The sequence below is a fragment of the Camelus bactrianus genome, chromosome 30 (genome assembly GCF_048773025.1).
Source record: "Camelus bactrianus isolate YW-2024 breed Bactrian camel chromosome 30, ASM4877302v1, whole genome shotgun sequence".
Taxonomy (NCBI): domain Eukaryota; kingdom Metazoa; phylum Chordata; class Mammalia; order Artiodactyla; family Camelidae; genus Camelus; species Camelus bactrianus.
The window spans coordinates 22,184,276-22,211,339 of record NC_133568.1 but is presented as its reverse complement, the minus strand read 5'-3'; the positions used below and the strand labels follow the sequence as shown (position 1 = coordinate 22,211,339).

Here is a 27,064-nt window from a genome sequence, read left to right as displayed (position 1 = left end):
ATGCCCTCACAGAGGTTTTGGGGTCCAGGGAGAAAAGAGCTCTGGGAGTTTCGCCAGCTCTGTGGGTGTCCTCTACAAGGGACTGTCCCTTTAATATCTTACTATGCTGGATTTTGAGATCTATGCTAGAAGCCAAGTATATAACCTTACGTATCTCCAGTGTGCAACAAAAGCCTCGGATATAACAGAGATCCACTGGTTGCTGAAGAAAGAAAAAAAAAAAAATCCATGGACAAACAAATTGTTTGAAAACTCACAAAATAAGTAAAAGCAAATTTAGAACAAGCAGTCAAAAATTACTGGGTGTCTCCATGTCCATTTTATATTTTTATGAGTCATTATTTTAACTTCCAAAAAATCATACTTTAACACAGCTGCTTCTCCAGTGCCTGATACAAATAGTCACATTTTGCAAATAGATTATTTCCACTGTACACAAAGTATCTGGTGCTCTGTAGGTGAACTGGCACCCTGAGAAAGGTATTATGAATCATCGCAGAAACATTTAAACCTGAGACATTAAATTATGTCAAGATATTAGGAATAAGTAAGGCTGTAACTATCAGGAATTGTTACTACCTAGTGCCACGAGGGCCCTCTGATCTCCATGAGTCCTTACATTAACATTTTAACCTAGACATAAAGACCACTGAATGGGAAAAAAAAGCAATTCAAGCAGGTATCCTAAAATACCTCCATTTTGTAACAAAAAAAAAATCTGTGACCACCAACTAAATGCACAGATATTTCACATTGCTAGTTGCACTTGTGTACAAACAGGTAGTACTATATAAACTGCTAAATGTATTTCCCATGAACGACACACATTTATATAGTCCTTCCCACGTGCAGGGTGTTGGTCTAAGCGTGTTACAGTATCAGCGTCTTACCTGCTCCCACTCACTGATTCTCAAAACAATCTCTAAGGTAATATATAATATAACATAAGATAATACAGCTTTCTACAGATCTTTCTGACAAATCTGGAAACTGAGTCAAGGAGAGGTTGAGTTTCTTGCTCACAATCACACCACTAGTCTAACTCCAGTATCTTTGTTTAAAAAAAAAAAATATATATATATATATATATATATATATCAGAATGAAGTATGACTCAGATAATCTAAAACAGAAAAGAGTAGTAGTTAATCCTAGGATGATGGCCAAGGAGAAAAGTGAGATGACCCCTGTAAACCTGAAGCAGAAAAGCAGTGATACTGGTGAGATTCAAGACAGACAGAAACTGAGGGCTGTTATCACCACGATGTCCACTGCCATCACATATTATTTTAGCTTGAGCGTGGAGCACCTCAGTTAACCCACCCAGATTCTTATCCAGGCTCAGCCAATGAACATCTTGCTTTCTCTTTCATGTTCTGTTGTCTGGATCAGCTTTTCCATTCACAGAAATTTCCCACTTTGACTTCTGTATACATTTCTCACTTCTGTGGTAAGGAACCGGCACAAACTGAGTGGCCTAAAAGCCATCCATTTATTCTCTTACAGTTTTGGAGGCGAGGAGTCTAACTCACGGTGTCGGCAGGGCTGCATTCCTTCCGGAGGCTTCAGGGGAGCATCATTCCAGCTGCCAGAGGCCACGTGTATTCTTGGCTGATAACCCTCCCTCCGCCTTGACAGCGCATCCCTTCAGCTCAGACTCTGTTACCGCATCTCTTTTATCTGACACTGAACCTTCATGCGTCCCTCTGATGAGGGTCCTTGCGATGACAATGAGCCCACTGAGATAATCCAGGATAATCTCAAGGCAGATCCCTCGCTTCCATCACATCTGCTCAGTTCCTTTTGCCATGCAAGGTAAAACAGGCACAGGTTCCAGAAGTTCGGACGTTGGTGTCCTTGCGGGGGGCGCTGTTCTGTGTGCCGCGGACTCCTACTCTGAATTCAGGTAGGCTGTTCAGCGTTTATAAACAGAAAGCAGGAAACAAGCCTTGGGAATGACTATCTTCCTGCCCAGCTTCAAAAACCTGGTTCCCACTACTCTCAGATTGATTCCCTAAGGGCTGAGGTCCCCGTTTCCCGGCACGCGCTACTGACTGCACCAGGGACCTCTGCCAACGGGTCTCAGCCATTTTCAGGGAAGCTGAGTTGGGATTATGACCCAAAGGCAGTTTAGTTTTTATTTTCCTGGGGACCTTTATCAAATAGTGGCAAGTATTAATTAATTACTCTTGATCCAAACAATTACTTTGTGAGTAATCTGATAGCAGAGAGAAGATTATAGCAGAAGTCAGCTGCCCTGAGAGTCACTCTTTCTTCTGCCATTTCCTATAATTGTTACCTAAAGGTTTTTAAGTTTTTCTGGAGCAGAGCTTGGACTTAAAATCTTTCTTATTCTTTCCCAGTGTCCACAATATTTTATAACTCCTCTCTTTTCATGTATTTCCCAGCACAACTCATTTCTTGAATCTGGACCACCTAGTCTTGCTTCGATCAATATAATGTGGTGACAGTGATGCTATGTCAATTCTGGGTATCAGCTTCAAGACACCAGACAGCTTGTGTTCTTGCCATTTATGGAACAAACCCAGGTTAGCTTCTGGCTGAGGGGAGGCACACTTCCAGCCCCCTCATCATTCCAGCAGATAGATACCCACCTCTGTTGAGGCAGAACCACCAAACTCACCAGCAGCTGACCTCTGACACACCTGAGCCCACCTAAGACCACCAGAAAAATCACCTGGCTGAGCCCCGACGAAACTGCTGACTGATGAAATCACGACCTAAAGAAGCACTGTTTCAAAGCACCAGCTTTGGGGTGATCTGTTAGGTAGCAGAAGACAGCGGATTCAGCCTTAAGAAAATTAAGAGTGGGTGATGTCACTTGACACGGGATGGGCGCATATCCAGGGAAAAATGAATGGCAATTGACTTGAAATGACCAAATGAATGAGTGGGAGAGAGGTCAGATCCAGACATGGAAATTTCCTTAAACTCCAGGCCCCCGAACTCATCATTTCCTTATTGCTTACGTCCTGTCTTTGCCATCTAGCAGAGATTCCAGGATCCATCGGTCCCCTCCACTGATAATACATGCAACTCCTTTTACTGATCTGAGTATCATTTCTTATTTGCTTTGTTGACTAGCTGTTTTTAAACTCTCTTAAAATACCTTATTCCTGAAAGAATACAACAAATTGCCTTTTCTGAATCCTCCTCTGCCCTGCCAACTTAAGTTGGTCAGTTTCACCAAGTAACGTCTAAAGCATTCCTTCCCTTATTTTACGTGCGTGCTTTATGATGTTCTCAGTCATCCCTTTCACTTTAATTGCCCAACCTAAGTTAGTACTAAAAACCTCTTCTTTGAGTTACAAACCCTCACTCATGACCTTCTAGAAATATTTACCTAGATATCACAGGTAACTCAAATGTAATATATTCCAAACCATTTTAATCACCTTCACACTCCCATTCTGAAGGAACAGCACATTTTTCATCTAGCTACTCATACTAGAAGCATTAGTTTTGTGCTTAAATTCTCTAACTTTTCTTATATACTCAATAAACCCTCTCTTACCTATTTCTTAAACATCTCTTTCTTGGAATCCTACCCATTGAAACTAATCTAGGATACAACATAACCATGGAAAAAGACAGAAGTAAGGAAAATCATACATTATCTGTGACTGGTACTAAGCAAAAACAAAAAAAAAGTCATGAAGGGCTCACTTGAAAATGTCTCTGACATACATATATTCTGAGAACACTGCTCTGATAACTGCCCAAATCAAAGAAAACAAACTACTCCTAAGGAACAGGGTCTTAGTCTCTCTGAGCAAGACCATCACATGTTGACATTAACAATACTATCAATTTTTTCAAAGACTGCCGATTTCTTACTTTCTTCTAAATCTAATCTTGACTATTTAAAAACAGGTTAGATTATGCCTTAATAAACAGACAATAGTCTACATACATGCACATGTGCATAATGATTAAAATGATGTTAGGATCTGCTTATGTACACACAGTAACAATGGGTTGAACAAACTGGAAAATGTAACCTGAGATTTCAGAAGTTCACTTGAGTTACTGTATTAATCTCATCACATCCAGCCTTTAAAACTAAAATCCAAAGCTTATGCTTTTTCACAGTCAGAGGAGACAAATATCTTTGCTGCATTCTGCTGCATTTTGGGAAATGTGCCTTCACAGCAGTAGGATTAATTGAATAATATCTTTGAAAGAACACTGTAATGAGAAGAAAAATAAACTGGAAATGTTGCTGGTTTCATTTTCCTCCTCTTCACATCAGCAGCATTTATGAAACACTGAAATAGACACTTGACTCTGGGAATTAGCCCCTCATTATTACCAGCAGTAGACAAAAGACACGTCTCAATAGTAAGACAGCAAACCCAGAGCTCAGAAATCTGTGCAGCTGAGGGGGAGGCTGGAGGAACAGGACATCTTCTAACCCTTCCTCCCCCTCAGGGAATGGAGCCCAGCAATGTTAGCAACACCTCCACAATGACGCTCTATTATTTGATGGTTTCCACTTCACTCAGCCTTTTCTAGGGTATGAATATGGAGAGATGAAGAAGACAGGACAGCAGAATGGGTCTGAAGTAGCTTAAACACGTTCTTTGGCAGTATGATGACATGAGCCCCAAATAAGCCATCCGTGTGCCAGAGACCGGACGTGTACTTACCCTTCGTAGGAAATGCATTTTGAAAACGCTCATTTTTTTACTTTAATGTAACTCAATAGTAATGGATTTTATAGAGGCAGAATTTCATATTTAATCCCAGCTGAAGTCTTACATTGAAAACTGAAGTACGTCAGAGGTAAGACCGCCGCATCGCAAAGGAAAAATAAAAGTCTGAAGTTCCTGCATTGTAAATGATGCAGAAATGTAAACAAAGAATTCTAGGTAGAAAGAAACAGTTTTCGCTCATATGGGATAATGCTTATGTTCACACCTTGTGAATCTCGAAGCCCTATGTAACTTTATTTACAAAGGTTATCAAATCTTTCATCAACAGCCACAGAAATAGATTGTACTTCACTTTCACTGTTTAACACTGTAGTTTTGTTATCAGTAAAAAAAAAAATACTTCAGATATATAACCATGTCTATTCTTAATGTATAAAAAGAATAATTAAATTACTAAAAAATGTAATTCTATAGCAACACCTACTCAAATCTTTAGCCTTGTGAATTCTGCGTATTTGGTCACGTTAATAAACCTTTTCTGTATACAGCACTGGAGCAATAGTAGCAAAACTGAAGACAATCTTTTACAGTTCTGTACTTATTTTTCTTTTTCTAACGTGTTTTAGAAAAGGGTTGTTTTTCCAAATATATGTATGTATCTGCATGACTGGGACATTGTGCTGTACACCAGAAATGGACACATTGTATCTGACTAGACTTCAGTGAAAAAAAAAAATTGTTTTTCTATTCTTCTCTCCCTGCTCCTAATTTCACCCTGTGCGAAGTACAGCATATGTAGATGTTTCAAAATATGATAATAATTTTCTCAAACTGGAATAAATCTCATTATCACCATGATGGTGCATTGTTTATGAAAAAGCAATGGACTAAAGTTTTATTATACTATAGAGTAGAGAGAAGGTAAGTTCAGATGATTATCAAGCATGGTTCAGAGGCACAAAATAACCTAATTCCAACAGAAATGACTGTCTAAATGGATATAGGAACTCTATTATCCAAATGTAAAGTAATGTTTTGAGACGTACAGAATCATCAGAACAAATACACTTCTGTCCTTAACACACAAGCTCATCAACATCCCAGCAGCGCCTGGTTGTAAATGTTCTCCTAGAGTCAGGGGAGCTGGAAAACCTATCAACAAATGGTTCATTTTTATAGACCGCCCAGAGCACTCCACTGTTTATCTCAGTGAAAATTTATAAGTATTCTAAGAACAATGGAAAAAAAGGCTTCGTTTGTCTTCTTTCAGAATTTCTTGCTTTTAGTCAGAATGCTCTTGAGATTCACATTCAGAAATATATTCCAGGTTTCACAGGTGATTCTACTATTTTCATGAAAAGAATACTAAATTGATGGCATTCATACATTTTTTCCCCACACTCCACTCACTCTGAGGGGGTCTCTGGAAATGTTTTACCTGCACTAGAATACAGCCCCCCATTTTACTGAAATCTTGATCAGCAGAACTGAAAATCAAAATCCTGTCCTGGAGGGACATACGCAGTTGTCAGTCCTTGGCAAAGAGAATCAGAAAATCTTAAGAACAGACAACCTTCATTCTGAGAAAACCACTCCAAAGAGATTTTAGTTTGAAAATGGAAGCAAAGACATTCTTCTGAGATAGAGAATGAAGATACTGTTGATACTGGTGGCTTCACAGTGGAAAAGCACTTAGATTTGGGAGGAAAGACTGCCTCTGTGATCAGCAGACTACATTGCTTTAAGATGGAGGGTGGAGGGACGGACATTCCAGACACAACTCCTAGCGGGTTGAAGCTGCATGGCTGGGCTAAGGACCAGCGCTCATACACCTGTTCTCATGAGCTCTAATGAAGTTGCTGATTTGTAACTGACTTTTGTAGCTCTCATTAATGAAAGCTCTCATTAATTCTAATAACCCTTCAATGAATTCTTTTAGAATTTCTAAGTCTTACAACCCTCATTAATGACCATTTTTACCACTTCCTTTCAATCTGTTGTATTGCTCCGCCTTAATCCCATAGCATGAGGTAGATTTTGTTCAAACTAGTTGGAATAATAAGAATAAAACAGTGTTGAATTCTAAACAGAAATTTTTTAAAAAGGATAAATTTAAGAACTAAAACCCTAGAGCTCAGATCGTGAGCTTAGGAACAAGAACAGTTTTGGAGTGAAGCAGTGATAACCAACCTCAGGGTGATGCCAAACAGAACAGGAAAAAACCAAACATACATATAAGACCTATTATGGACCAAGAAGGGGCAACTAAAAAAGACTTCAAGGCTTTAAACTTAATAATAAAAATGATGTGTTATTTGACTGTGGCCAGGAAAGTAGTAACATTTTAAATAAATGTTTAAATAAACACCATTATAATTCAGTGTTGTGAAAAGAAGTGAAATGTTTGGAATGAATTAGAATGATCACAGGATCCCAATAATAAGGATCCAAGAGAAATTAGAAAATGTAAATTTTTACTCTGTAGTGTATTTTATTGCAGCTGCAAGTAAAACACCTTTTAATATTTATTATCTGTAATCCATTCTTACTTGCAAAGCACTGTAGCTATATGCTCCTCTTTGCTAACAGTGTCCTTGTGAAGGAGGCATAAAGTCATGAAGGAGCCCTGTCCCTTACACTGTCTCATTGGGGCCAACACCCCCTTCCAGTAAAGCTGGCCCCGCTCTGGCTCTCTGAGCTTAGCATGCTGTGCTGTCTCACACAGTGAAGCTTTGCACAGGTGGTTACCTCCGTGAGAAAGTCTCTCTTTCCCTGTCTACTTAGAGAGAAGTGTTATCCAGCGGCTACGCAACTCCTTCTGCGGGCCGTGTTCATGTCTTTTGAGAGGCTGGGTGGGGCCGAGCAGCTGGCTGGCAGCTGGAGCCTGAGCGCTCTCAGACACTTCTACAGAGCCTTGGATGTTTACCCAAATCTTTGTGACCACAGCTAAGTCTATGAAAACAAAAACAAAACCCCACGATATTGCATCTTTACTAGACCAGCTCCCAACACTGAAGAGAAACACACACGTGCACTCACACCCTTCCTTCAACAAGAGAAATAAATGGTCATACAGAAAATTTTACTTCCCCTGTTTACCTATTAAGAAAGGAAGAGCAGGGGCAATTTTCCAGTTTTGAAAGATGAGTAAGAGTAAGCGGACGTGGGAGCAGAGCACAGGAGGGTCCCACAGGGAGAGGGGACGTCTGAAGAGCTCGAGGAAAATGTACGTTGCTTCTAGAAGTTAAAAGCATCTTAGTGCCTACTCTAGATATCTGAATAACACCAGGAATAGTGGGGTATGTATCTGGCAAATGTAAGATGAATAATTCTAGGGATCCAAAATTAGTTCTTTGATATCCACGTAAGGAATTAGAATGTTAGCCTTATTTGAGGTTTTTAAACAAAAGAACCCCTTGATTAATGCAAAACTAGTATTAAGGTACAGTGCTAGGTGTAGTCACTGCACATAAAATGGGAATTACATTTTTAAAATAAATTAATAATATAACTGCTTAAAATGAAAAAGTTATGAATTAACAGTAGTTTTTCATCTAAAAACTAAATCTGTAATAGCATCAACATTTTTTTCAAGTGAATAAATTTCACCAGTCACTAAGCTGGAACTGCAAAGTAAATGCATCCTTTCCACTATTTTTAATCAACTCTTAGAGGGATCACGTTTATGTTTGTTTATTTAAACATCGGTAAGAACTCTGTGCTGGGTTGGTTAGGCACTGGAATACATTAGCAAATAATGCAAAGTTATAATTTTTAAAAATGAGTTGGGGGTGGATGGAGCTTTAGAACTAAAAATTAGGCTGATGTATACCAGTTAGTCACTCCAATATCTATTATTTACTCAGAATTGTGTAGGGAAAGAAGGTAGGAAGAAAGAGTGAAGCAACATTTTCTAACACTAATGATTTTTAGCATAAAGAAAACCAGATTTTTATTTCCACTTATTTCTATGTAGATGTTACCAGCACATTATGAACACCGTAAGTCTATTTAAGTTTTACCTTTTTCAAATAACAAGGTTTCAGCTATCTTGTCTTAATACACATACGTTCTATTATGAGTTAATAATCATTAAAATCGCACACAACTATACTGCTTATTCTCATGTGATCTGTTACTCTAGACTATTCCACTGTCTGAATCTAATGGTTCTGCCCCAATATGGTAACTATATTCTTCACATGAGGATAAAACTTAAACATCAGATCAACTGTCCACATTAGTAAAGTTAGAGCAAACTAACCATCTTAAAAGTAATAAACTATCATTCACTTCTTAGTCTAAATTAATGTTTGTATAAACAGAGTGTTTTACTAGACTCAAAATGGTATATAAAACCAAGTTAGCGTTCAAATCTGAGTTTTCAAGGGATTTTTTTAAGAAGCCCTGCGTTTAACCTAAATGTGCTTTTATGACCCTTGAAAGCTAGATGATGGATTTGGTTCTATACTTTGTAGAGTTCAAAATGGACTAGATTTTCTTTATTAAATATTAAATATTTTACCGGTTACTTTTGCCACAACAGTAAAACTGCAAAATTTCCCACCATCCATGTTTTTCAAGTTTCTCCTGTACACTGTTTAGAGTGTGCCTGATTATCCAAAGACAATCACTGACACTATATGAGAAAACATAGGAGGAGAAACAATAAAAATTAGACAGTATTCTTATATTAGAAGCCACTGGAGAAAATAAAACTTATTTTTAGTTGTCAGGAATTTAAACTGAAAATAACACAATTTTGATCTCATATTTAGCATAAGAAATTATTAAAACATTTAGCTAACTTATATAACAGATTGATAAATCTTTAATTACCCGTTACTGAGCACTCATTAGGTACAAAACATCACTCACGTGCATGGGTTGGGGATCTCTAGGATCAAAAATGTTTAAATCTAAATGTTTAGAGGATTTGGAATGTTTTTGAATCTTAATTCATTAGACAGAGGACAATGCCTTTTTTTAACACTGGAGAGAGCTTCAACAATACACTAAATTTAAGCCCAGTGACTGACATCTCTATGACGTATTTCTGCATTTAGACAAGATTTTTGTCTACGACAGTACTCAAAGTAGATTATACAGTGCTGTTAATGAAATATATTTGGGGTCACATAATATTTTTATGAATCAAGTAACACTGTAATTATAACAGTAACTAATGCATATTTATATTGTAAAATAGTAAAGATCCAGGAACAATTACTGTTAAAATTTTAACATTCTCTGCCATCTCATAATTCTATATAAATGCAATTTCCATAAAATTTGAAACAAAGGGTTTGTACAATTTTGGATACTGTTTTTCCCTATAAAATTGTATATAATTACTTCTCATATTAGTTACTATGTTAAGACAATGTCACCAGATCGTTTTGATGATGTACAAGATTCTACAACATTTAACGATTTTTTATTTTGTTGCACATTTCATGTTTCTATTTATTACTATACTAATAATGCCTTCATGAAGTGTTGAGAAAATTAAGTAAGATGAAGCCTTTAAATTACTCCAAATAAATCCTAGCAGATATTAATCACTACCTAGAACAGCAATAATAATTATTCATGTTACTTTTAAATCACTGGAAGTTATAATTTATTTTTACCTTGTAGATTTTTTTCATGAATTTTATGCTAGGAGATTAAATGCATTTTATTGTTTTCTTATAATTTTTCAAAACAATTCTCTAAAACATCTAGAAATAATACCAAGGAATTGAGTATAAAATTTTTTCTATTACTGAAATCAAATATTTCATATCAAATACACATACATGTGTATTTTTATATTCAAGTATTTATGCTGTCTCATTATAATATATGTAAGATATGTATATATTCAATAAAATAATTTCAGTATATATTCAAAAATTCTTGAACATGTGCAGACTGATTTCAGATAAATCTTTGAGCAGCACTACACCTTATTGCATTCCTTTTATTTTAGACAACAAAACAAAACATTTTACCGACAGTTGGCCTATTCTAGTTATTAAAACTTTTTTTACACAGATTGTCACCAGCTGAGCTAAAACAGCAGCTGCCCACTGGAAATAATTGCAGAAATGTTTTGCCCATTGGCCTGAAATCAAACATATGTTTTCCTATAACAACCAAAACATAACTTTCTTTATTGATGTGTGTTAGTTATTGAGGAGTGTTAATTACAGCGTTACACACCTGGATCGTCAAACTGGCATAAAATCCCAGTATCTTGGGGGCGGGGGTTTCACACATGGTTTAATTTTTAGTGTTTCAAATATTTGAGAAAATAAGACTATACGCTGGAATGATTCTTTTTGATGTATTTTTTTAAATTAACATTTGTCAAAGATCATGTCTATACAGAGCAAATGGAGAAACCAGCGCATTTTCCCCCATATCTAATCAATGTGGGGAGATAATTTAAATATATCAAAGCACAGAAAACAAATTTATGGTTACTGGAGGGAAAGATAAATTTCGAGTTCGAGATTTGTAGATACTACCTACTATATATAAAATAGATACACAACAAGATCCTACTGTATTCAATACCTTGAAATGGCCTATAATAAAAAAGAATATGAAAAGGAATATATATATTTATAACTGAATCACTATGCTGTACACCAGAAATTAACACAACATTGTAAATTGACTATAGTTCAATAAGAACCATGTTTCAAAAAGAAAAAAATAATAAAATAAATATATCATGGCAAATAGTGTTTATTTTGGATTAGAATGATTTTTTAAAAATCCCCTTTGCACTTATATTTAAGGGGTTATGATAGGCTTCACAACTTTATGTGCTCTGATTGCATACATTTTTCAAACACTTCAGTTGGTGTACATTTTATAAAGGAGTAGTCAGTAATGTAGCGAGTCTTCAGCATTTTGGTTTCTATTTCCAACTTTATTTCTATTATTCTCATGCATGTGGGGTGCTTGCCTAGTTGTTTGCAAAGGCTTCTGGCTGGTTTCATTACTGGAATGGTCAGTGAAGAATCATATTCATCTCTCCAGGCAGGTTGTTTAAAATAGCCCGTGGACCAGGATGCCTTACCGTGACAGAGCTCTGGATGAGAACTGTGTGTTTACTCAGAGAATGGAACTGATGCGTGTGGTTCCAAGTGGTACTCAATTTTCTCCACAATCCTGACACTTCAAAATAAATGCATGACTTTTCCCCCTAACATTACAATAACCATGGTTCCATGTGGCCATTCAAATTTGTCTAACACATTCTTCCATCAAAGCAGATGTGGCTTCCTAATAGTGTCTAGGATGTTACCTTCATAGGAAATCAAAATAAAGAAAATAGTACCTTCTGTATAGTGATGATTCCTTCCTGTGTATCTTTGTCAACGGAAATCTTGAAAACCCCTAATCCATCACCATCCACAATTTTGTATTCCATCTCAGCATTAGCTCCTATATCTGCATCGGCAGCTTTAATTCTGGCCACAACGGAGGCCACTGGCAGTGATTCTGGGACATTATATTGATATGACCCTGGGAAATTAAAAATGAGAAATGAATGAAACCTTACCACTAACTAATCAATAAACATTTCATTACTTGACTATTTCACATCATCTTTGCTTAATTTGTTTTTATTTTTTAACAAAGAAGATGCTAAGGCAATATACGGCAAATGACAAGTTTCAAATAGCCTCAAGAAATGTCATGGTACTTTGTAGATAATGATCAACATGTAAAAGCAGAAACAGTTGGCTTGGGAAAGGCAAGCGGAGAATCTCCATTCTGGTATTGGTAGTGCTGAGAAATATGCTGCTTTTACTAATAAAAATACATTTAAAACAATTTTAAATAGAGCTAACATTGAATATTGACTATAATCAAAATGCAATTAATTCATATACTATAAAAACTAAAAAAATTAAAATAGCATAGCTTAGTCCTCAAATGGGCCAAAAATAAGGCTAAATATTTCTGAGGACTTAATGTTGAGATTTACATCATCATGTCTTTTACTAAAACAGTTTCAGAAAACCAGATGGGAAAGTTGAAGAAAGCCAGTATTAGTCGTCTTCTAGTTCATAAATTCACTGAGGGCAGGAATTAGTTGTGTGGGTTGTATGGTGAACTGTTTGGGGCAGAGTGGTATAAGAGCAGAGGCAACGTTATCTGAACAGGAGGAAAGAGAAGCTAAAAGAGAATAACATTTTTAAACTCTCTTTTGTAAAAATTATTTCAGCACCCTCAACTTAAGGAAGAAAAAAAGTTTGGGAGGCAGATGAAGTACCCAAACCACCCCTTTGAAACTAGGGAACACCTCAGGACACTGCACCCCTTCACCGTTTTCCTCTAATCATTGACTTTCTCCTGCTTCCTCCACTCCTTTCCATTCCCTTTTAGCTGCTAAATGTGGTGCAGGTGCACTTTCTTATGAAAAGAAAAGAAAGGATCCTCTTCAAGAGGAATAAAGAAAGGAAAATGGATCCTGATGAAGGGACCACATTCTCAGCTACGAATGGTTGCTGTTTGCAATTTTCTACATTTTGTAAATTATTACTGATTTTTTTTAAATGATGACAACATATACTTATCATTTTTGAGTGACCCCTTTCACAAGTGTCCTTAGGAAAACCCCAAAATTTCAAAAGTTAGAATAGTCACTAAATGGTAGAGAAATTTTTCCCAGCCAAAAGGAAAAATGACATATTCTTGGCTTCCTGCACCTTAATAAGGAGGAGAGTATCTAATAAGCTAGAAAACCTGTGCTCTATCTTATTAAATCATGACAACTGAAACCACAGAATTTCTTAGTGTCAATTCTTATCACTCTAGCTAAAGAAAAGAGAAACAGCTAATTCTATTATGAGTCAAATATAATCACATTAATTGTTCTCTTTTGTTTATTCTTCAGTCCTCCTCTCCTCCCCACTGTAAGCCAACAACACAATTAAGGACAGGTTCATTTTTTGTAATGCGAAACTTAGGGTAATTTTCTTTATTTTGCCAGAAAGTATCAAAATCTCTATTGTACAATAATATAAATATTAAAATATGTAAAACTATTACTAATTTGAAGGAAAACATGGTAACATTCATATTTGCAGGAAAAAAGTGTCCTTGTTTGACATCATTAGCTTCTAACTTCTTTTCCTTAGCTCAGTTCACTATTTTTATCAAGCAAGCATTTAAAGACATTGTAGTCAGTACAATTTTCTTATTTTCTTGACTATTCTGAAGAAATACTGCATACATTTACAAAACAAAAAGGGGGAAAAAGGCAACTAAAAGAGAGTGAGATGAAATGCTTTTTCATAATCAGGATAATTCTATCTAAGGAAATTATTATTTTTTTACTTGGTTAAAATAAAAGTCACTTTGGTCAAAGGAACTAAATTGAGGGCAGGTGGTTTTCTGGTTCCTTGGACTGACTTCTTTTGAAACACAGTGTTTGCATGAAAAAGATGCAGTAGAAAGCAAAAGGCATGTTCAATGTACATGAACTGGTTAAAAGAAAAGTGTGGAATGAAAAATAAAGTTCAGTACTCTTATTTTTATCTTTAAAAATAAAGCAATATTTTTAGTGTGTAGAATTCATGGAGTGCATCTCAATGTTACTAATTGGCAACAACCTCCTAACTTACAGAATGTATAAAACAGCATGTCTTTGAATAAAAAGGTTAATGCATAAACGAACTTAATAGTTGTCTAGTATTCAAAATGTGAACAACAGAAAAAATTTATTTAAGATAGAAAGAACACAAAGATACAATTATTTCTATTTGTTTTCAATGCCCTTCAGTTATTCCGTATTACTGAATTAAAAATCCCGTCCCTGATAAAACTGTGGGAGAATGTAGTTAGGATAATTATTTGTTTGGAAAAATTCCTTTCTAAAGACATTCTTATAAGCTAGAAAGGAGAGCGAATGCCTGTGACATGCAACAGGTCAGCTTACTTCGAGGAAAGCGAGGCGGGTTATCGTTCACATCACTTAGGGTCACGGTGACTGACGTGGTTCCAGAGAGTCCTCCGTTTTGACCAACCATATCCTTTGCCTGGATAACAAGCAAATACTGGTCTTTAGCCTCTCTATCCATGTTTGGAAGGGCGGTCTTGATGACTCCTGTAAAATTTCAAATCCCAGTAAAATACATCATGAATCACTGCATTTATACTAGTGAAGAACACTGATACAGGCAGAAAACAGCTCTGGAGTTGCTGCCTTTTGCTGTTTTGTTGTTCACTTTTAACAATTTCAATCCATATTAAAGACCAAGGGATACAATAATCATATACAATATTACAAAACATGGAAAATGCCGTAATTTGGAAGAGCAGGGTGGAGAGAGAATTATCTTTAGGTTTTATGGAAATGTGGTTCAGGAAACACCAACTTAAAATAAAAATGTACTCAACTAGAAGAATGGGCGGTCGCCTACACAAGTGTATGACAACAGACTTCTCTTTTTCTCTTTCACCCTCTTCAACAACTTAATTCCCAGTGATGTGAAATTCATCATAAACCTTTCAGCTCTGGTCCCTACCAGCTCTCTTCTAGCAAAATAACTAAATATTCTATAAAGAAAAGAATGACAGTTATTTATAAGCAAAACAGCTTTCCAGACTGTGCTGCTGGATGATCTTATGCTGCATCTAAAGGTCTGAGAAAAAGCAGTAAAGATGAGCATCACTGTGTTAATGAAAATCAAGACGCTAAAAACATTAACATGTTTTGTTGTTCATTTCTAATCAGTTGCATTTAGTATGGCTAGCCCTTAAGACTTCAGAGGTATGAGAAATTGATATCAGAATTTCATGTTGCTTGATGGGAAAACTTGACTGAATGATCATTACTGCAGTAAATTAGTTGTTTTATGTTAATACCCACTTATTATGTAAGTATATTAGGCAACAGAATCTATGGGATAGAATTTAGTTTATGTTATATGTAAATCTATAAAATGATGTATATACTTAATATAATAAATTTAGTGTATACACAGAGATAATATCAAATGAAAATGTGTTCAATATTGCTCTATATAGATGTTGAAACGAGCAATATCTTGGGTCCATCTTCACTAATTAGATTCTCCAAGGAGTCCAGAATCCTACTTAATCATTTCTTGTACTTTCATCATTGCCAATGACGACAATGTCTTTCCTGCCCGCCTGGAACCTTTCTGTTTATTGACTTAGTTTGAAAAATGTCTAATCTATTATATTAAGCAGATTCTAACTTTTAGAATTTAAGTCAGAATTTAAGTCCCCAGTGACTCCCAGATTTGAGGAACAGAAACTCTGGTATCAATGACTTCTCAAGAGCAAAAGTGGGTTGTTTATCAACAGTTCTTTGGGAAGAAAATAGTTATAAACAAATTGGGCTAAACGTTCTTTTTTCCTCATGTTCAGCAGAAAAATATTTTTATATTCTCCAAATTTATGAAACGTTTTTAAAAGCTGCCAGTTTAAATTGTTCAAATGCTGATTCTTCAACGGACATGTGTAATAATGGTCTGTGCATGTTACATTTCAGCCCTAATAAGTGACAAGCCAAGGCTACACTATACTAGGCCTGCCCTATTCTTCACAATATTCCACAGTTTGGTAACTATTCTTGGAGTAGGTAAGAGATGAGAAAAACTCTCAATAGTTTAAGAATAATTGAACCAATGTGTTATTGGTTCCCAAGATTCCAAGTTAAATAACACTCACAACTATCTTAAGCAATCATATTTTTGTTTCGTTCTGAGCACTAGCTATCAAGTACACACACACACATACACACACACAACCCCCACAACAACACATCAGTATTTTAGGCATTTAATTATACTTCTTTGAGGGTAGGTTTTGTTCTTGTTGTTTTAACAATCACTTATCCTAATACATGAACTGGGCTGGACACTTGCCACAATCTCAGCAACACAGGGTCTCCTTAAGTAACTCCTTCATTGGACTCTTTTGCTTGTCTACACACTGCTTACAGTCAACTGCTGAAATATCACAATGAAAATCAGAAGAAACAGTCATATACCATTCAGTTCAGTTGATCACTGCCTGAGACGTTTTCTTCTGAGAGCCATGATAACTCTATGAATACTTCATGTCTGGTTTTCAATACTTCTCTTAACTCTATTAATATACAAGACAACGAGCACTGACTTCAGTAAGACTCACTGTTACCAAGCATAATGATTATCATCTAAGAGTTCTGGGACTTACATCTCTCTCTCTCTTTCCATCACTTCCTCCTTCCTTTGATGTTAATCATCCTTTACTTTTTGTAATACTTTTTTTTATAAATTGAGCACTGTCAATCTTGCATATTTGACTAATAGTGTGTTTCACATAGACGATAAAATATTAATGAAATTTTAGAAAAATTTCCCTCTCATTCAGTCTTAATTTTGAATTTCTATTCACCTCTCATTTTCCTTCCAATATCAGTATGTGTCAGTGAGTCTGCACCCCTGCACATTTATTGTGATGGAGAGAGGCCCGTGGTCCATAACCCTTCAACTAATCAGCAGAGGAAACACTGCCACCTCATCGTCTCCTGGTTTTGCTTAGCGGCATTATTTGAAAGAAAACATAGAATTACCAGGAGAGAAGTCTGGTTGTCAAAGCTACTTATTTTTCACACCTCTAATTGTCTCTTTACAAGTGATCCTATAAATAGCCCTCTTCCAAAGCAAAAATCATCACAAAGTTTGCACAAAAAAATAAGCAGGCGGCAAAGGTAATTTCCAAATACCTCAATTATTAAACATATCTTTTACAAGAATGAAACAGTTGGAAGAGAACTGAATTTAAACAGTAGCAATCAAAAAAAGAACAGACTGCTAGCCCTATGGCTTTTGCTAGCTTTTTACTCTGAAATATAGGCCATCTGTGTTTGGAAAAGAATTCTTGTCTATGGGATTCGATTTGCATTTTGCTGCATGTTACTCAGACACATACACACAGCAGCAAACCGTTAACACTGCGTCTCTGAAGTGATAAAGGCTCGTCTTGTCTAGTTACATCCCCACAGTTCTGGGAGGTTTTCATGGAAGATAATATTTACTTTTAATAATCAATCATTTTAAGCCACTTATGACAAGAATATCTCCTGTAGGGAGGAAGTACATATAGCTCAGTGGTGGAGTGCATGCCTAGAATGCACGAGGTCCCAGGTTCAATCCCCTAGTACCTCCATTAAAAAATACATAAATAAACTTAATTACTTCCCCCTCAACAAAATTTAAAAAGTAAACAAATTTAAAAAAAAAAAAAAAAAAAAAAAAGAGACCATCTCCCGTAGCTCTTTAGAAAAGAGACTGGCTCAGATTTTTAGATTTTTCAAATAATCATTTTTGTACAGATATTTCATGTGACCCAGTAACCCAGAACTTTTCATTTATTTATAATCCATGTTCACAAAAAGTATACGAAACATAAATTTATCACTGCTATTATTCAACAACGGTCTGGGTTTTAGTTTGGGAAAAAATCCTCAGATGTTTTCTAATGTCCTACCAGCCACTGATTTTTTTTTTTAAGCATATTCTGTTAGCATGAAAGCTTCTGACGAATTTGTAGGTGTACGACCCATCACAGATGAGAAGCCTTTCTGAAGTCTCCCCCAGCTAAGGGAACAACCAATCAGCGGGGGCTGCGGTCCGCACAGTCAAGCTGGGGATGAGACTCTGGAGTCCAGGCGACCGCACGGGGCGGGGCCGTTCTCGCCATGCGTTCAGTCTGCCTCAGATGTACACGGTCTGTCTCTTCCTAATAAGTCTGTATTTCTTCCTAAACTTTCCATCTAAGCCTGGTACTATTTGGTGTATCTACCTGAAAATGAGGCATATAATAGAACCATGAAAAGATGGAGAAGAGCCAGAAATAGTAAAGATGGAAGCTTCTGGAACATCAAAGGATTCCAGAGTCCCCAGAAGGGACAAACGAAGAGTCTAATCCCGAGCTTGTGAGGGGACGTCCTCAGGAAGCCCTGGCAGGAGTGAGGGCCCTCCACCCTGTGAGCCACACCACAGAACAGAACACGTGTGAAGGGCCCATCTGGGAGGAGGGCTGTGTTGTGACTGCACGACTGACATAAAGCTGGGATGTGGCAAGTATTCATGGAACACATACTGAAGGCGCCCTGGCGTCACACCTCTGTGTTAGGAATGAACCCCTAAATGACAAGTGATATTTAACACTCCATCCATTTTCCAAGGCCAACTTCATGGCCGTGGGATCTGTGCGGTCACGCTGGCCCCATGTTTGGCTTCTGCTCTGCTGATGACATTTGAAACTCTACTAATTTTACAAGAAGTTTGCATTTTCACTTCCAACAGCAAATGATACAGCCAGTCCTGCCGTGTATGAAAGAGATAGAAAAACAGGATCTATTTGCTTGCGGGTTACAGACTAGACAAACATGTTAGAAGCATCTTCAATCTCCCAGTAGATCTGGGGACGCTATGAAGGTGGTGGGCATCTCTGCAGTCCTTTTAACGCTGTACACTAGCTTGTTCCCTGTGCCATTCTCTTTGCCTGCTGAATCGTCAACATTGTTTTTTTTGGGCTACTCACATTCCTGTTTTGTGGATGGAGAAATTAAGGTAGAAAATACACTTACCCTCTGGCATCTGGCCTGTAAGTAGAGCTACAGATGGAAAATGTGCACAGAGATTTTAGCCATGCTAAGTTAATGCTATGTGATTCATAAATAGTAATCATTATTATTAACGTTACTAATAGTATCCCCCTTTAAAAAAATTAGATGTTAAATTGTGAGATTTCCTGGGCCTATGTTTATATAACCTTGATTTAGCATATTTTCAGCATTTTTCCTGTCAAAGTTTTACATTCTTCTCAAAACCCCTTAGATTTAGGGGTTGGGAAAATAATGTTATTTCTCACACAGGTAAGGATCATAATCAACTAAGGAAGTCTACTTCAAACTGTCTTTCCAGCCCTTCACGCGATTAAGGGCTGGAAATTTTCCATCATTGTCAGAAAAATACAATTCCTTTTTCTCCCCATAATTCCTTATTTTTTTCTTTTTGGAAAAAAAAAATGCATTCTCCATATTATGAGAGCAGAGAGGACAAAAACCCCTAGAGCATTTCTGCACCGATGACTATAGAAAGAACGTCCCAATGATTACCATGATTACAGCATTCAAAACTCTAGCCCAAACAAAATTGAACTAAACTTGATCTCCTGTAATACATGATCCTTCAGACTGGGAATTAAAATTAAGTTTGAAGTACTAATCATGTGGTCCCATGATACAGATTATTGTCCAGCTGTTCAACAGGTGAGGTCTTTAACCTACACAGGGCTTGTGAAAAATCTATTATCTTGCAGCAAGCGAAAACCACAAGCCAGTCATTAGTAGCAGCAAAATATTTAACCTCTGGGATTAGCACATGCTATTTTTGGACAGGTTATATAATGCAGGAGGTGTATAATTTGTGAGCAAACTGTCAGAAGCTTGTCAATGTCTTTCTAGGTGCCAAGAGTAAGTATATAAGGGAAGGAGTGGGTGTCAGAATTTAGGTTCTCAGATCTATCAAATCAACCACGAGCACAACTTCTACATTCATGGGATTCGTATCATAAATCAGACACTTTCATTTACTTCTCCTTCAATACTTGCTTAATCAGAACCATTTCTTCCTGTTAGACTTTCTAGGCAGCTTCCAAACTTTACTCCAACATTGGTATAAAATATGCAAGGCAGTCTCTCTGAAAATCCTAAGCAACGATGAACTACGATGGAATTTACTTCCCTGTTTTTGCACATGACAACTGTCATTCTCAAAAGACATTTAAAATATTTATCCACTCCCCCCAGTGATTTGAGAATGAATTAATATCACCACTTTTTATAATATGAAAAACAGGATAAGCAGTGTTCAAATATTCATAGAGGATCATAAGTACTATCAAGTATTCAACACCATAAACTTGGCTGTTTGAGGAAGAATTAGTCTCCATAATAAAGGCAAAATTATTTAAAAAATTGAGAAACGTGGGCTTTTCACATGATGGAGAAAATCAGTGGCTCACACCTGCCCATGCTTCCCTACACACAGAATAGATAAAATATTATTTTATAACCAAGAAAACAGGGCTCCAAATTATAGCCTTACTTTATGTAAACTATTTCATCATCAGAACAAAACAGAACATCTAGCCAATCACATATTCTATCCAGGCAGACTTGCAACTCATACATTTTTTTCCCTCCTAAAATTAAAAAAGTCATTTAATTTCATTTTTGATTTAGCAGATCATCATCCTAATTGCTACGATGAAATGAATTTCCCTGAGAAAAGCAGCCCCTAGAAAGATAAGCTGAACCTACTATAAATTCTACTGCATGGCAGGGAGATTTTGCCTAAGATTTAAATCTGACGCTATATCATTCCTATGCGAATTAATTCAAGAAAACAAAACAAACTTTAGAAGCGAACAATCAACATTTTCTTACACAGACAAAAGATAGCAGCTGAAACACTTCTCAATGTGTAATAGTTTAATTTTGGTAGGAACACTGGTAAATGTAATAAAAAATTCTTAAAAGGTGCTAATGCCTCTATAAATAACATGCTATTTATTACCATAGCACACACATTGGGAGAAGCAGAATAAAAATACTGTCTGTTATCAGTGCCAATGGCATTGAATAAAAGTAACTAGTACTAATCCTATGCCAGGACATAGAGGATGGCTTTGCAAGGAGTGGCGCATTTCAGTCTTTACCTGTCTTCGGTTCCACTGAGAAGTACGGCTGTCCCTGCAGAATGCTGTAGACCACTCGCGCGCTGTTGCCATACGTGGGGTCATCAGCATCCGTTGCTGTCACTTGTACCACTGAGGTCCCTACATGCCAGTCCAAAAACCACTGAATTAAAAACTCCCAAATGCCACAAAGCGTTAAGAACTCACAAAACACTGAAAATTCTACATGAGACTTGTTTTGAATGTTTTTATGTTCCTTGTTCCAAGAGACGTGAAAAACTGATTTTTTTTTGCATAAGACAAACCCCCCAAAATGACAAATGATCATTAATCCCTCAAATATTGAAGGGATATGAAAATATATTGGCAAAATATAAGACTGATGATGTCAGCTAGACAGGAATATATACTCAGATTTGGATGGGACTCAAATTTTAAGCATCTCATCCATCAAAGTCAAGTAACAAGTTTTTACCCAGAGCAATCTCTGTAAGTTTGAATCCCTGTCTAGAAGGCAGCATGACATATGCTAGCATCCTGACACTCAAATCATGGAGGAGACCTCACTGCTGTAGCAAAGTAAAGCCAGACAGAAATGGAAACTTCATCAGAAACTGAATAAACATTCAATCGATACATTTCGTTGGATACTCTGGATACTCGGTGGCTGCTCTACCTTTTCCATAGTTTTATTTCTCATTTGTTTCCACTAACTGAGTTAAAAACAAAAGCATGAAATGAACATTTAAACCAAACCTTCCCAAAGGAAAAAAAGCACAGCAACTTGACAAATTGCAATATTGGTTATTTTTCTCTATTTCGTATGACAAGAGTGTCTATATCACTTCTTCATTTTACTATGTATTTACTTAACTCCATGCGGAAAGCATTTACTGTGGTCTGTTCTTTTTATTTCCATTTGGAATATGATCTTAAAAATACCAGATACTCACATTTGCTTCATTTATATATTTAAGCACGTGCTCTTTTATCATTTATGTCCTAGTTGACAGGAAGGAGACAAGTCCCTTTATGTATTCTTTTAAGGTTCAAGTTGGTTTCTAATAAATTCTGGAAAAGATGGCATTTTTAATCTAACATCTCTTTTAGATGTATTACTATATAGATCTCCTTTTCTAAATGCCTTAAATAAGTCATTAACGCCCATTTTATCATAAATCTGTTCTCTTTTTCACATTATGATTTCCCTTATCAATTCCATTTTCTTTCAAACTGGCTGGAAATTATGAAGTTATATCTACATGGTACCATTTTTTAAATTCTGAAGTTTTATTTTTTCCTTTGATAGACTTAGGAGATGATGTCCTGTGGATGTTTGGTAGGACCAAACGGTGAATGATGTATATTTAAATATCTTTTTAAGAATTAGACCCTGATTATTTTAAAATGTTAGAATCAATGACTTTAATGTTCTCTAGTTCCTCTATAATGCACTGTCTTTACAGCAGTGTTTATTCTGGTGATGCTCAGGGACTGATTTTTCTACTTCACTGGAAAAGAAGACAACTTGAAACAAACAAAATAATGAAAACTATCCTTCAGTGAATTTGATTGTGTGTCACATAATTTTTTCGGAAGTGTTCATTAAGTAATCTATTACACATACTCACACGTACACACACACACACTCTCATGCTTCTCTGTGCTCTTCTGGCAACAAGTGTTCCAAGGGGCTTACGAGTTTGGGTTAACATCTTACAATTAGTTAGTATGCAATGAAAAAATAGGCCTGAATAATAAACACTGAAAACTCATGCTGTGTATGTCATACCATATAGTGGCTACTATAATTATTTGGTTAAACATTTTGATAAACTATGGCTCACTATAAATCTATATGCCATTTTATATAGACATTTCCTGTTCTTAGTTCAAATTTTGATAGTAATCAAGTGATCTCAATTAGTGTCAAGTAAATCCTGAAGACATTTGAAAATCCTTTTCTAAAAAGTTCTGAACCTGCTGGAATCCATCAAATATCTAATATGACTTACATGTATACCTAACAGTCCTGCTGTCTGATATAAGAGAGTGGTCCCACTGGAACCACAGCGAGAGTGCATTATTCAACGTCCAGAACGCTAAGCTCACATTAACCCAACGTACATGGCTATGTTCTATGCAGGAAAGGGAAATCTTAGCGAGACCACAAAGAATGCCCCAAATGCCTGGGAGAAGTATGGAGTTGAACCGAATTGCTTAAACATACCTCAAAACTTCGTGTTTCTAAACATGACTACTTTGGGGAGGGCTCTGTGACTTCTCTTTTCTCTGGAACCTCCCTAATCTTCTCGCTGCTGCTGGCATCGTAGCTGTGTCTGTTACTGTCATTCAACAGCAGAGGCAGGTAATACTCTGAGGGTGTGGGCAGGACTGAGAGACTGCGAACAAGCCCGTTCCGTCACAGAAATGTTTACAGATAAGCTAATTATAGGGAGGTGCTGCCACTGTGGTTCAGAGTTTCTCCTGACTCGGGTCTAGATTCCTCTGGTTCTTTTTCGGCCCTTACTCCTTCAGCAGCTAGAGCCCTGGTGCCCCACATAATGCTCCCTCTCCCATCCGTCCGGAACAGAAATTTAGGGTCACTAAATTGCAGTCCCCACATAATACTCGTCTCTGCAATTCCACTCCCCATCGTAGCGGATGTGTGCACTGAATGCTGGAACGAATGCAATGACCTTTACTTGAAGTAAAACAAATCACACCGGGTACCATTTTCAAGTTAAATACTTGAGACGTGTTAAAATCCAAGTTCAATTATTACTTTAAATAAACTTCCTCCTTCCATCCTATAAACAGGGAATACATATATAAATCACCTGATCTCTATCCCAGCCCTGTAATTTTTTGGGGTGCTATTATTTTGTAAGATCATACCTAAATTACATGCTGGCTGAAAACTATTCTAAAAGTACCTAAATAAATGGAATTTAAAACAAAGTTTAATAGTATTTGAAACAAAGTATATATGAAAAGTAATTTATTTCCTATTTTTCCAGTATTGGGGCAATGTCAAAAGGCCTTTGAGTAAAACAGCCTTTCATTATTCTTTTATATATCTCACACTGAGTATCACTTTACCATTATTATAAATACAATATAAATTTTCATGCATTTAAATTTCTAGAGAAATTGCAAGAAGATTAGTGGTGGCACATGGATGGATGGATGTTTATGGGTTCAAGCATACTCTAAAAGCAAACAGACCAGCTGGTCCCAACGCTAGCCTGGCTGGCCACTGGGGGTCTGCCTGATACCTCGGCCCCAGAGAGATGCTTAGAAAAAGTGATTTATTATCCTCGTATCAGCAAGAAGAAAAGTAAAAGATCATCATGTAGCTGTGTTTGGAAGGATTTTCTTTTTTAACCTCTTAGGCATAATTTTATAATCAGTTTTTAATTTTAAATATTAAACTGAAAAGGGGTTGTTAAGACCTATGTGATTTCTTGAGGACACTGAGCTAACTGTGTGAAAGTAAGAATTTCCTAATTTTCCATATAAATAAAATGATGTGTCAAAAAATAGAATTTGGGTGCTGGCTACTCACACATCTCCAACTTTCCCCTCTCTAGCTGGCAATCACTACACAAACACTAGTGTCATTTTCTTGCCCCCGGGTGCCTATGACGACTTAATTTTAAATACAAACCTCCTAAGATCAGACGGTGCAAAATCAGCTGGCTCCTGACTTACCCACAGGGGACATTTCGGGGACCCCGGCCGTGTAGGGGCCGTCCAGGAACCTGGGCTCATTGTCATTGATATCCTGAATCTTGATGACAAACTCGGACTCGGGTTCCACGGGCTTGTTGGTGAGCCTGTCCAGCGCCTGGGCTCGGAGCGTGTAATAGGCCTGTTCCTCGCGGTCCAGCCTCTTCGTAGCGTGAATGTCCCCCGTGTTCTCATCGATGATGAAGATGGAACTCGCCCCTTCGCCTGACAAGATGTATTTGATGGAGCCATCTCCCTTATCGACGTCAGAGTGAAGCTGGTGAAAAATTCACGTGAGATGAGATTAACTTACAAGAGAGGCAGTGATACGGAGACACATTAAAAAAAAAAATAGTTCTTACATCAGGCAGCAGGATGTGAACTTTTTTACTGTTCTTGGGAAGATAAGCTGGTGTGTCCTGCGCACGGCAGAAAAGGCTATTAGAATGTGTGAGCAAGACAATTTCATTCCTTCCTGGAAACAGTCTCATTTCCCAGGGGATTTTCTATCACTCCCAAAGTTAGGAACTTTTAGTGTTATTTTTGGTTTTGTCTGTCCTTGACAGTTTTAGCCATCTTCTTTGAACAGAGGACATTCAGTAAACATGTACAATTGGTCGCTTTGGTCTTATTCCAAGCAAAGGGACTTGCTATAGAACACTGATAAATTTAGATCTAATATATTATTTAATGTGCTTAGAAATTGCCACATCCTTTAAGGGTACCCTTCCCTCCCACCCCCACTGAAAAAAAATACAAAAAAATAAATAAAATCGATGTTTAAAATCAAGAAAAAAAAGAAATCGCCACATCCTTTAAGGGTACCCTCCTCTCCCACTCCCACTCCTTCTGATGATTATTAAGTACGGATGGAGGTCCAGTCACTAAATTGGTCTCCAAAACCTGCTCTATATTTTAAAAATTGAAGCTGAAAAAAAAAATGACACTGCTCTCCGAAGTCAGAATTTTAAATCAATATGTGCCCAAGACTTCAAGGAAAACCTTTCCTGAAATACCAAGAACTGCATTAGATTTGCGTGATTAAGCCCGGCCGCCAAAGCCGGGACAGCACCTGCCGATTCGCGTTTCCTAGCTGGAGCTGGCCCTGCCGTACGTCAGAACACGATGTTGAACAAGGGAACCCGGGCAAGCTCAGGAATGATCACACACTTTCCTGAACTTCACAACAGACTGAGTGCTGTACTTCTCAGGTTATTTCAACGCTCTTTCCTCCCCTATACCTGCCATGATTCTGGGCTGCAATGAATACAGACGTAAAGACCCAATCTACCAAATGGCAAGGCTTTTTCACTGCCCTGCAGAACTACGCTCTCATCCTTTAAAAGACAAGGTGATAGACGTAGCAGATACAGGAAGCAACCGAGGAGAGTGTACGCCCGGTCCACTTCCATCCTTCCCTGGTAGTTTTCGAGGACGCCGCTTTTGTGCCGCCAGCGTCTCTAAGTGATTCTCCCACGGAGCTGTAACCGCGGTGCAGGTGCTCCCCTCCAGAACACTTCGGTGCCTGGTGGAGCCTTCAGTTGCTGTGGTTTTCAGGCAGAACCAAATAATACCAAAAAATTAACATCTGGCACAAATTATCAGATTTGTTCAGGGTGGAATTATCTAGTGGATAACTCTGCAGCATGATTATGCAGCATAGGGAGAAACTGTCTTCTTGAAATACAATGAATTAATTAATTTTCTTAAGTCTTTCTTAGGGTTACTGTCACCTCCATATTTCCATCTAATTTAAGATGAGGCAAGCTAAGAACCACTGAAGTTTAAATTACAGAGAGCTCCCGACATGCCAGCAGCAATTAATGTTTTCTACATTGCAACCCATTCAACGCTCACGTTGAATGACTTATTTTCCCTTTAACAGAGGAGGAAACCGAGGCAGAGAAAGGCTACACACCGTCTCT

The 27,064-nt window shown here is 37.2% G+C and overlaps 1 protein-coding gene across 7 annotated transcripts in view; it reads right to left on the bottom strand.

The window, feature by feature from the left end:
- Positions 1-27,064, bottom strand: part of CDH7 (cadherin 7) — a 120,260-nt gene that overhangs the window by 44,509 nt on the left and 48,687 nt on the right. For 6 of the 7 annotated variants that reach the window (XR_012503266.1, XR_012503267.1, XM_074355142.1 and 3 more), the window contains 4 exons: positions 25,122-25,416; positions 21,429-21,548; positions 14,623-14,790; positions 12,013-12,200 (listed from right to left, as the gene is read on the bottom strand). Coding sequence is in view for 5 of the 7 variants with exons in the window: in XM_074355142.1 (XP_074211243.1) it covers positions 12,013-12,200; positions 14,623-14,790; positions 21,429-21,548; positions 25,122-25,416 (771 nt within the window). In the remaining 2 variants the exon portion in view is untranslated. Of the gene's footprint in view, positions 1-12,012; positions 12,201-14,622; positions 14,791-21,428; positions 21,549-25,121; positions 25,417-27,064 lie in introns of those variants that run through there. The other variant, XM_045510580.2, reaches the window with a different exon arrangement.